Consider the following 12,429-nt stretch of genomic DNA (forward strand, 5'->3'; position numbering starts at 1 on the left):
GCAATATAGTCAACATATGTTTGACCGTTCTTTTTTCACTAGTTTTGACCAGAATAAAACGATTTAGAAAACTTTAAACTCAAGTGAGCTTAATCAAGTTTTTTAGACCAATGATATAAACAACATTTAGTGATAATAAATATTTTGTAAAAAAGAAATGGTCTTAAATGTATGGTTAATAAAAAAAAAACACAGATACAAATTTTATTTCAACAATACTGTTGTTTAATTTAAATTGACAATAATTTTTTGTCAAATTTTTTCGAACTCATTTTTAGAAAAATTAAGCGTTCAAAATTTAAAATAGTGTTGTAAACTCTAAAAATATGTGATTATGTATTTTTTTTTTTTATTAACATTCAATTTCAATATTTTTGATAAGGTGCTCAAATTGAGTAGATTTTCAAATAATATGTTTAGCTGGACATTATGGAGAATTATTAATATAAATTATTTATTATTTGTAAAATAAGGAAAAATTATAATATATAATTAGGGAGTAATAATGTAATATGATAAGCCTTGGATTTTCCTCAAAAAAGAAAAAAAACCCTGGATTATTAGGAATTTTCCTAATGAAGTGGTTGACTAATAGTAATGATTAATATATATATATATATATATATATATATATATATAGAGTTTTTTTCAAGTGCCCACCTACCATGTTCACCTATCATGCCCACCAATAATGTTGGCACTATTCTATTGGATGTGATAAAGATATGATAAATTGTAGGTCCAATAGAATAGTGCCACATCATTGGTGAACATGGTGGTGGGCATGGTAGGTGGGCACTTGAAAGAAAATATATATATATAGAGTTCTTTTATGATGTCCAACACTATATGCCCCCTTCATGCTCATCATGTACAATAGATGAGACCATAAAAAAACTCTCTATATATATATATATAAATATATATAAAATTTATATATAAAAATATAATATGTGTATTTATTAATTCCAAAGGGCTCTAGGTCAACCATCGAAGAACCCTACTCAATTTTGCTACTAATTTATGGCGAAGAAGCGAAAGATCGCCGCCAACTCTCTCCCGCCGTCGCAACCTGAACCACCACCCCATCAGCCTGTAAAAGTTGAAGAAGATCCCGAAGAAGAAGAAGAAGCTGAATATGAAGAAGTAGAATACGAAGAAGAATTGGAAGAAGAAGAAGAAGAGGACGGAGAAGAAGACGCCGAGGGACAGTCAGATGAAGAGGACGATGGCGAAGACGAGGATCTTCTCGATGCCCCGTCACGGAGTCTACTGGATTCTTTCTCCAAGGAGGCTCTGATAAGTTTGCTCTTAGAGGCGGCGGAGAATTACCCACAAGTAGCCGTGAGGATTTTAGAGTCAGCGGAGGCTGATCCATCTCAGCGGAAGATATTCGTGCACGGCCTCAAGTGGGACACCACTTCCGAGATTCTGTCTGAAGAGTTTGTCAAGTATGGGGAGATAGAGAATTGTCGCGTGATCCCAGATAAGACCACCGGAAAATCCAAGGGATATGGTTTTGTTATTTATAAGTCCATCCGTGGGGCTCTCCAGGCGTTGAAGGAGCCGCAGAAGCTAATCGGTGGCAGGATGACGTCTTGCCAACTGGCGTCCGTTGGGAATTTCCAGACGCAGATACCGAGTAGTCAGGAGCCAGGGATGTGTGAATCGGAGCATACCCAGAAGAAGATATATGTGAGTAATGTTGGGGCGGAGCTTGATCCCAAGAGATTGACTGCCTTCTTTTCGAGATATGGGGAGATTGAGGAAGGACCCTTGGGTCTAGATAAGGAGACTGGGAAACCTAGAGGGTTCTGTTTGTATGTGTATAAAACGGTAGAGAGCGCCAAAATGGCTTTGGCAGAACCTCACAAGCAATTTGAAGGAGTTACTCTACATTGCCAAAAGGCAATTGATGGTCCTAAGTTGCACAAGAAGCAAATGATTCAGATGCAGATGCCCCAGAATATTCAGAGCCAACAATTTACCAACAACCTGGCTCCGAGTTTTGCTGGTTCCAGTTCCACGGTGGTGCCGGCTGTTATTCCTGGAAATTTGATGGCTCCGCCTCCATTGCAGCAGCATCACCAGGGCTTGAGTCTGAACCCAGCTGCTTTAGGGCAGGCACTGACAACATTAATAGCGGCACAGGGTTCAGGATTGAACCTTCTAGGGGCTTTTGGTTCTGTGGGACCAGGTGCTGGACTGGTGAACAACCCTGTTGTGATGCCGAGCTTGGGGAGTCAGCTGGTGCAGGGTGGATACGGAAATCAAGCTACCGGGAACATTGGTCTAAGTGGGTATAGAAATCAAGCTGCCGGGAACATTGGTCTAAGTGGGTATATAAATCAAACTGCCGGGAACATTGGTCTAAGTAGGTCTTCAAAGAAGCTAAACGGAAGGGGACGTGGTGGAAGGTCCCAACGCGGAGGAAGGGCTTACATGGGGCGATAAGAGGCAAAAAGGTAATTGACTTATTCACAACTATTTTTCTTGCTTCTTTTCGTTCTCTCTTGTGACCTAAATTATGAAGGGGTTCACTCTGCGTTTCGAGGGAAAACTTTAGGTGACTTAGGGTAAGAATTACGGAGTCTAGGAAACGTGAAGGAGATGTAGCATAAGCAGGGAGTAAGAAGAAATTTAATGTTGAATTGCAACACTGGTATTTCCTAAACAATAAACAGTGGTAATTTAGGAGGGTGCTGGATGATAGTGCTATCCAACACGTTCAAGTTCTGGAAAAGCTATAGCTTTTTGAGTATAAAACCTGTGTGTCGTTCTTACATACGTGTGCCATTGGGAAGAAAGATACCAAATGAAGGTTAATACTTGGTGTATGGTCCTGCACTCTGACTGAGTGGTTTCAAGATTCATTTTGTCATCTACACTATTTATATTTATTCAATAAAGTTTTCTATGAAAAACAAGAAACTTTATTGGAAAATTGTTTACCATCTTTTCCTATCATAATTTTGGTTTTGTTGGGAAATAACATTGCTAATACTGAGATACTTTTGGTGGCATGAGGATGTTAGCGCTATAACCCAGTCTTTTCTCTGTTTCATTTGGGGCAGGTGGTGGTTTCTGGGGAAATAACTTTGCTACTGCTTAGGCTGCATATTAAGTGGCAGATGATGCTTCTGAAAGTTGATTTGAAAAACACAAACCTAATTCTGTGCTTGCTAGTGGCAAGCTGTGAATATCTCTTGAAAAAATTCTATCCATTATCTGAAGAGAATATAAAATAGTGATGCAGCAAGAAATTCCTCTAATTGCCACATATTAGCTGTAAAACGGCTGTCAGTTAAAACATCACAAAACCAATTGAGTTTCCAAAATTTGTTTAAATATTGTAAAATTCCATGGCGTAGCTCATTCTTACTCTAAAATGTCCATTCCTTACTTTTGGAAGTCCTTTACTTTTGCTCTCTGTTTCTGGAGTTGCTATCTTCACAAAATGTCTGCTCTTCGTCTTCTCCTGTGAACTACCTCCTCTCTTGCTTCTGCAGTTGTCAGCAATGTATATTCATTCAGCCACATTTTTTAATTCTATGTTTTTGCCATCCAAGTTTTTAAAGTGACTGAAAAACATCTTTTGTCCCCTTTTTATTTCAAAAAGGAATCTATCATATTGGGTATCTGTTTTATTGATACCAAGCTTAATATTTGCATTTTTCTTAATAGTTATAAATTCTAAAATTGTTTCCTTTTTTGTGTTTTATACTTGAATCAACCACGCGTTTTTAACTGTTTGTGTTCACAATTGCTTTCAAAGTTGTTCTTTGAAACTTTTCTAAAGTTGTTTATGTTTTTGTTACTCGGTCATTGTGCAGATAACCATTGGCTCAGCAAATTTCTGTGACTCAGCTTTATGAAACTTCTGATTTCAGAAACTCAAGCTAATGGCATCCTGATCTGAATTAATAAATGTTTGTCCACTTTGCTATTTAAGGACCGGGGTTGTGCAATGCGCAATATAGTTTATGTATTTGAGCTTGATTCTGCTTGCTCTCTCTGTTTAAATGATATGCTTATTATTATTTAACAAATTAATACAATGTATTAAAAGTTTTATGATTTTGGATATCACTTTTCATTGTTTTTCATCTAGTGACATTAACAGAAGATATTAGCTTGGGTGCAGTTTCTCTGATCTATCAATCCTTATGGGCCTGTTGAGCAGCGCCTTGAAATAGTTTCAATTTGCTTTACGAATTAAATTGTTTCTTTTGACAACATTATACTAGAGAGTAATTGAAAACGGATTCCAGTTAAAAAAAAAGTAGGTGGTTGGTCAATTTCGAGGTTTACCCAGTCTCTTCATCTGATCTAGTACGTGTTTATACCCAATATACAAGGTGATTCAGTATAACATCCCTAAATATTAGGATATTTTGGTCTCAATTACGTGGAGAGGAGTTGGGATAGTTGGGATTTGCCTCCTTGGCCTTCATATCCCAGGAGATGATTCATGATCTTTGAGGATATCACGTTCATTCTGTATTATTAACAAGAAATGGACTCGGAGAAACTGTTATCTTTCATTTGAGATTAATTTGCCTCATTGGTGTTGGTATGTTTCTGGAAGATGGTGAAGTTTAACAGTGGTCATTTAATTATAAGCAAATTGAGGTGAAGCTTTCTGGTTTTTTTGCGGGCCTGTCACCAAAGGTGAGTGACATAGCTGGTAGGCCTGGGACACAAAGGCGTATGGTTATCATAGAGTGTTAGCGTATAACACATAATGAGGGCAAGGCATGTGCCTTAGGTGTGAAAAGGGATAACATGCTAGAATGTAGATGTTTGGGAAAAATTGAAGCACATCATTGAAGATAAACTTACGAACTATCAAATGATAATAAAATAAATGTATTAGTCTGTAAGCAAAAATGAATGACTATTGCCTTGCATTTTAACTTGAATGCACATCTTTGTGTTTAAGGTTCCGTAAAATAGCGTCTGGAGTTTTTTAAGTTCATTATGCTTGTTCTTCAATGCTTAAGGAGTGTGATTAATCAAGTATTGAACCTTATTCGTATCTTGGTGTGAAGGGTGCTTTGAAAAAAGTCTATCTCAAATTGAAAAGGAAAAAATAGAGTTTTGAGAGATGAAATTTTACTCATTATCTTTGGTGAAAGTTATTCTTCAACTGCCAATCCCTTCTTCCAGATGCCATCTCCTTCTCCAAATATTGGAGTAAAAGTTGTAGATTCTAAAACCAATTGTAACAATCCTCGACTCTTACTCGAAAAATAAGAAAATGAAATTTATTATTCAGCTTCTTTTATATGTTTGCAAAGCACGGTTTTAATAAATAATTCATGTATAACAGTATGTTTAGTTGATATGAGACATGTGTCTTTTGAAGTTCCGACATCTAAAACATGGATAATTGCTTGTGGTTTATGTGGGTCTAGACTTGAGTACTTAGCTGTCGTTACATCCTATATCAAGTACCAATTTCTCAACTGTTATCTCAAAAGCTTCAGTTAACAATAGGAATACGTGGCTGCATGTTTGTGGCATCCATAACATGCATAATGTCGGAGGAATCCTTTTGTAATTAGTTGAAAATGAGTTTCAAGCAGAGTGGCATGTAGTTATACTAATATATATATGGTAACATGGATGTGGTTGCTGTGAATCTTCTTGCCAAAGCATCCTTTGGTTTAGTGGCAGGGGTGAGGTAGAAAACCGAATTCAATTCCTACTTACGTGGGGTGATTTAGGTAGTTTCGATAGGAAATCATCGGCTCAATTGTGTAAACATATAGATTAAGCGAGTCTTGAAGTTCTTGGTTGGAGAGCCATCTACCCATGTTTATTCTGTAACTTTCCAGTAAGGTTGCATCATGTTTATTGTTTCAATTCGATTCTTGATTGTGGGCTGTGTATTTTGAGCTATTTCTGAGTCTGAGAGCACAGTTTGTACGATGATAATAAATGTGGGTGACGTGTGTGATACAGTAAAATTCCATTGCCCACCAAATGGTCTATTTATAGCCACAAAAACATGAATAATAATTGTGATAAAAAGCCTACCCAACTCCCCAAATTTAACAACTCATAACTCAGATGGACCCCTTTTAATTTACATTCACATGTATTTTCTACCCTTGAATTTCAGTTCTTGCATATGTGACAAACTACAATGTGTTCGTGTCTCTGTGTCAACTTAAAGGGATGCTTTAATTTTGAGAAAAAAAACTCTATAAAAACCAGCGCAGACACGTGTTAGCAAGCAATAAGTTTATCTAAATTTTCACCTTTGAAAATTGAATGTTTCATCCTCTTTTTTTTTTTTTTTTTTTTTCTAAATGTAATTACAACGGGTGTAGGGTACTTGTTTTAACATGTATTCAGATTTATGTTTCTTTCATTGAGATAAGTTTATGTCATTACATCACAAATGTGTTGGACGTTTCATCTTCTATTTAGCTTAAATCAATTCATGTAACACCAAATACTTTCCCGTGTATAAAATTCCAAGGCGTGAATGGTCATTCAAATGATTTGAACTTTTTGTTTTTTTTATTATTATGTTATCGATTGAAACCTTCAAAATATTACTAGATAACTACGGGAAATTTTACAATGACAAACGAATCATTTCAAAATTATTTGTAGTCTGGCTTTGCACGATAAACGGACAAAAATGTTTCGCAATTTGTGTTGTTTTATTTGGTGGTATGGGGTCAAGATTTGAAAATCATGTACTTCGCTGTTCAAAGAGATTGGGATCGAATCACGATACCTTTTCTTTCCCAATGTATACAATATAATTTTGGGTTAAATATTTTGAGTTCAGACCTTTGATTGGAATGAGTGGGGGCAATTATTAAAATTTCCAAAATTTCAATGTGACTAAATTGTCAGGATAATATATATAGAAAATTTCAGCTGCCCAATCAATGAAATCCAACTCTTTTTCGACCACTAAAATTCGTTACCATGTTTTAGTTATGCGAAAAATAAAAAAACAACTAAAGACGAGGTGGAAAAATATTGTTGGGCATGACATTTGAATATAAATGACGCAATTTCAGCGGGTGTTTGCATAGGTAAGTTGGTGCTCACTCACACAGATGTGAGGAGTTTGAGTTTTTTTTTTAAAAAAAAAGTCAAATTTTCTCTTCTTGTGCATTGGAGAGTGAAAGCGAATTACCTAAAAAAAACTAATAGGAAACACATGCGCATCAAGTGATTCCAAATATATAACCACAAATTACACTCTCTGTCCAGATTATATTGTCTTTTTTTTTTTTTTTTTGCACAAACCAACAAAAATATTGAAAAAGTAAATATATAGTCTTGCACATCTTTACTATTTTATTAAAGTTGAGATAGGTATAGTAACTACCTTTTCTCATTTAATGTGGGGATACCAAGTTTTTTTTTTCATTTTACCCTTCATTTTACTCTTTTTGTAAAAAAATTTGTGCCCATTTTGAAAAACATCTCACTTGAAAATATATTAATTTCTACATCCCACCTTCCCCAAAAAATGGAATTTAGTTACTGAACTATCAACACTTCTAAAAAAAAAAAACTGAACCACCAATACGTTTATTCATATTTTCACACGAAAAACGTGTGTCTATCTCGCTAGTATTAAGAAAAATTATTGGAAAAGAAAATTATATACAAAATACGCATTTTATCCTATTTAATATATTCAAAAAATGATTGCACAATTTTCAACATTTAGTTAATATGGATATATTAGTAAAAATATAAATAATATTATTGAATATAGTGTACACTTATATATTTGAGACAAGAAAAAAAATGATTTATACAATCGAAATTGATGGAGTATATCTGTATATGTTAATGTTTGGGACTCACTAGTCGAGATATTTCATACGAGGATTGCACCAGGTGGAGCATAGTGAAACTCACACTAAAAGTTTTGTGTTATATTAGATAGTGTTTGAGAAAACTTCTAGGAAGCACTTCTCAACAATTTAAAAGTGATTTCTAAAAGCTCTCTCAAATATTACCTTGGTTTAGTTATAGCCATGTTCCATGAACTCATGGGGTCTATCTACTTTGTATATTAGGATCCGAGAGTAAAGTGGGGAGCATAGACAAATTCCACGCTTGAGCCCCACCTCGAAACACCGATTGGGTGATGATTTGATATAACTTTTATCTTGTGTCTAATATAGAAAACATGAAATGAAATTTCATTGTATAATTTGATTGAAAGACCTCTAATTTTCTCTATTCGGTGAGTCATATATAAGCTGGGATAAACATGGAGTGTTCGTTCCATGGTATTATTGACAATCGTGAAATCTTAATTAATCACTTGTTTAAAAATTTTGGAGTAAAAATTTTGTTAGATGGTTTCGCGGATTTACATATATGGATCGACAGATTCATATATCTATATTAAAATGTAATACTATTAACGTAAAACATATTACTTTTCCAATTGAGTTAGATTGAAACTCATTTACATAAAATTAAATCATAAGACGGTCTTAACCTATGTTTTTGTGAAAATTTAAATTCTTAAATGGAAAAAAAATAAAAGTGAAAGTAAAAGAAAAAGTCGGTTAACAACCAGCGCAGAAGAGGACTCCAAAATATAAAAATATGGTATTTTACAATCAGAGTAATAATATAGATAGACACTAAAATTTTGGTGATAAAATGCCACTTGAATCTTTTTCTTTTCTCAAATATAGTTTTTAATCCTTCTACATAATGACCAGTGCCACTAAAACAAAAATTAAGTACTGTTATTATCTTTTGTTTCTTAAAAAAAGTAACATTCTTTCTTTTTTGTTTTCTACAAATGCACGTGTCGAATGAGGATGTAAGGATCAATATGGGATAAGAGTCTATTGGAGAAATATACGAAAGAATCTATAACTAAAAAATCTGGCAAACTAACTATTGATCGGGAGAAGGGATTTAAAAAGTTGCTAACTTTCATTATTAATTTATTTCAAAGAATCTTTCAAAGTAAGAGTTGATTGGGAGAAGGGATTTAAAAAGTTGCTATCTTTCATTATTTATTGCAAAGAATCTTGCAAACCAACAATTGATTGGGAGAAGGGATTTAAAAAGTTGCTAAAGTAGATGTGTTAAATTGGCAACCACAATTGCCAGATCAATCCTAGATTAAGTTCAATTTTACTTCTGAGTTTGTTTAGATATGTTGGGATCTTACTATATTAAAATAAAACATTAAACCTTAAAATATTTTATGGATCTTCATATTGGTTGGTGGGAGATTTCAAGAAATGTGATTGCGTGGCTTGGTTTTGGCCATTCATTTAACAATGTTGCAACATCAACACATTTCGATCGTGATTGGATTTTATGGTACAAGTCTTGTAAACTCAAAATAAATGCATGGATGTCCCTTCTTCTATTTAGAATATTTAATATGAGTTATCTTGAGAAAATTAATCTTCAAAATACCATATTAAGAAATTTTTTACAGCCATTGATAATTACAATTTCAGCTATGTACGTATATTTTTGTCTTTGTAATTTTGTTCATATATAGTATTGAATATTAGTTTTAATCAAACTATATTTAGTTTTTTATTTTCACTCTTAGTTTTTTTTTCAATATAATGCTGATGTGATACTTACTTTATGGTATTTTGTGAAGCTCATTACATGATTTTGGACCGACTCACTTATTGAAAATGATTAAAATTATTAAAAATTAACGAGTCTCTATTAGCAAATTCAAAACAAACAATACGAGATCGTCGATATTTTTTTTTTAAATCGAGACAAAAACATCTTAAATGCATTGAGAGTAACACTCATCTGACCAAGTAGATGGGTAGTCAACAAAAGTAATCACTCATTTTAATTTTCCTTTTATATATATGGATTTTTATGTGCAATATACAACACCTTATATAACCATCTAGGTCTATCTAATATTATAATTTTGTCTGTATTTTTAAGTGAAATTTAGAACTCGTTGGTTGAAAAGAATAGCCAATTAATCAAGCATGTCCCAACAAATAATACAATCAGTCTTTACCAATTAAATGTTCTCTCCTTTTTCATTAATTATTATTATAATCCCAATTGAAAATTTTGGAACTATTAATTTACCTAACTATATTTAACTCTTTTTTTTTTTTTTTTTTGTCTTTTATATTCAATTAAGTGTGAGCCTACTTAAAGGTGGTAAGAGTTCCAGTTTCCTTCAATGGCTTCCGCAACAATACTAAAGAATTTCAAGTACAATTCACCCCAACAGCCCATGTTTAATGTCATCGAAGCTCCTCTCAATTTCACCTCTTTTGCGCAGAACAATTCTCCATTCAAAGATTTATCCTTCTCCTCTTATCTCAACCCCAAAGATAAACAAAATCATGACGAGAGTACTAATAATAATAATTCCTCCACCATTGAGATTGACACGGAGATCAGTATTTTCGATGCGCAGAAGTATTTCAGCGAGACCAATAACGACTCGAAAAGCTATCCCAAGAAACCCATTCAGCAGAAGCAGATTAATCAAGATTCGGTGTCGATTAATATTCAAAGGCAGTCGTCTGTGAATTTTCGATCGAGATCGTTTAAAACGACGACGCCCACGGCTTCTTCGGAGGCGAGCTGGAACAGCCAGACGGGGCTGTTGGCGAATCCTCCGGGTTCGTTGGGAGTTTCTTTGAAGAATTTGGAGACGACGGATATTAATAATAATGGATTAATATCCAAGAAACGAATAAACTCTTGTTCGGGGGGGAAAAAGTACTGGTTCTTGATCGGCCCCAAAAGCTGCTGCATTGGGAAAAAATCTGTCCAGGTTAAGGAAACAGCCTCGGAGAACGAGATGATCAAAGATGATGCGGAAAACATGGATTCCATCGTCCCCGGGAAATACCAAGCGCCGCCACGTCAACACCGCGTTTCGGCCTCCGGGAGGCCGTTTCTTGATGGAGTACTGCAGGGGCCTTTCTCGTTTCCGGTTTTGATCCCACCTCCCAACAAGCCAATGAAGGATAATATTGTAAAGAAACCCAAGGAAGATCCTCCCCGGAAATCTTTGGAGGTATTCCAGGCAATGCTGGAACTTTCGTCGGCTTTACGTCCAGATCATCATCATCATCGAGGCCAGTTCAAGATTCCGGGAAGCCCGATTGCTCGCGTTACGAACTTGGATGACGATGTCGGAAGCGACGCCAGCTCGGACTTGTTCGAGATCGAAAGCTTGTCGACTCCGACTAATTCTTATCCAATGTACCGTGGGAGGGATTCGCTGGAAGAATCTGCTCCTCCCACTTTCAGTGCCAGGAGATTTGCTTCTTCCCATGGGATTAATATTGTCAACAACAGTAATGTTCATTTCGACACGAGGAGCCTCGACGAGCCGCCGACGCCTAGCGTGGCGGCGACTGAGTGCTACGCGCCCAGTGAAGTGAGCATCGATTGGAGCGTCACCACGGCCGAGGGGTTCGACAAGGCGAGCGTCACGAATTTCTCGGAGATGGGGAATGTGGATTTCCTGCGGCAGGAGGAGGGGGTTGGTGGCGACGGCGGGAAGAGGAGGGGGAACGGTGGGCTGTTGATGATGGGATGCAGACAGGAGAAGGCGGTGAGCGTGGGGCCGCAGCCGGTGAAATGTGTGGCGGAGGGTCCACCGATTTTCCCGCTGCACGTGGGCGGTAGGCCACCGAGGGCTAATAAGACGACGGCGGTGGCGGGTGGCGGCTCTAACGCGGCGCGGCTGTCGCTTGCTTTTGCTGCATGAGATTTTGTGCAAACGGGACGGGTTTTGGCATGGGTTCTTGAATTGGTAGGTATAATTTGTATTATTATTTGACTAATAATAAGTGAAGAAGAAGAACAAGTTTATTATTTTATGTTTTATTGTTATCAAATTATTCATATGCTAGAATTATTGAATAAAATTATCCCTCATCAAATCGATCAATTTGCACAATAATATATCATATTATATGCTGCCTCATATATGTATGTATTTATATATATATATATATATATATATATATATATATAATATTATGTGAAAAATATGCATGAAATTGAACATATATTAATTTAAGTTCATACATCTTCAAATTTCACTCATTTCTAGCTCAAATGCGTCAACATCCAAATTCTTAACGAGTGTTTGCGATCACTAAAAAAAATGATTGTTAGCTTTTGGCTTAAAAAAATTATTTTTGTGTGTTTCTTAAACCTAGATTATGTGTTAGCTTATGCTTAAATTAATTGAAATCCAAAAGCTAGTCATGTGGTGATTATGATTCTCCAAAAGTGATTCTAATAAGAAGGTCATTATTAAAATCACTTTAATCACTTATTTATCAAACACTACCAAACTTTGATTTTTAAATTTTCACATTTGTTTCCAAACACTACCAACTTTTGATTTTTTTTAACTTTTTTATAATTTTTAAATTAATCACTTTTACA

At 35.3% G+C, this 12,429-nt stretch overlaps 2 protein-coding genes across 4 annotated transcripts; both read left to right on the forward strand.

Annotated features, from left to right (window-relative positions):
* Positions 1–971: 971 nt before the first annotated feature.
* Positions 972–6,401, forward strand: LOC140886753 (UBP1-associated protein 2A-like). 3 transcript variants are annotated; one of them, XM_073293547.1, is made up of 3 exons: positions 972–2,339; positions 2,379–2,465; positions 3,834–6,401. In XM_073293547.1, exons 1-2 carry the CDS (start codon positions 1,024–1,026, stop codon positions 2,452–2,454), a joined length of 1,392 nt encoding a protein of 463 aa, XP_073149648.1. In that variant the 5' UTR covers positions 972–1,023; the 3' UTR covers positions 2,455–2,465; positions 3,834–6,401. The 3 variants fall into 3 exon arrangements, with proteins under 3 accessions (XP_073149648.1, XP_073149646.1, XP_073149647.1); XM_073293545.1 differs by having other exon boundaries at positions 972–2,465; XM_073293546.1 differs by lacking the exon at positions 3,834–6,401 and adding an exon at positions 3,075–3,827 and having other exon boundaries at positions 972–2,465.
* Positions 6,402–9,888: 3,487 nt separating this feature from the next.
* LOC140892646 (protein PHYTOCHROME KINASE SUBSTRATE 4-like) lies at positions 9,889–11,895 on the forward strand. Its single transcript, XM_073301591.1, has one exon. It carries the CDS (start codon positions 10,193–10,195, stop codon positions 11,738–11,740), a length of 1,548 nt encoding a protein of 515 aa, XP_073157692.1. The 5' UTR covers positions 9,889–10,192; the 3' UTR covers positions 11,741–11,895.
* The last annotated feature ends 534 nt before the right edge of the window (positions 11,896–12,429 follow it).

This window comes from Henckelia pumila, chromosome 3 (genome assembly GCF_033568475.1).
Source record: "Henckelia pumila isolate YLH828 chromosome 3, ASM3356847v2, whole genome shotgun sequence".
In the NCBI taxonomy this organism is placed as follows: Eukaryota; Viridiplantae; Streptophyta; class Magnoliopsida; order Lamiales; family Gesneriaceae; genus Henckelia; species Henckelia pumila.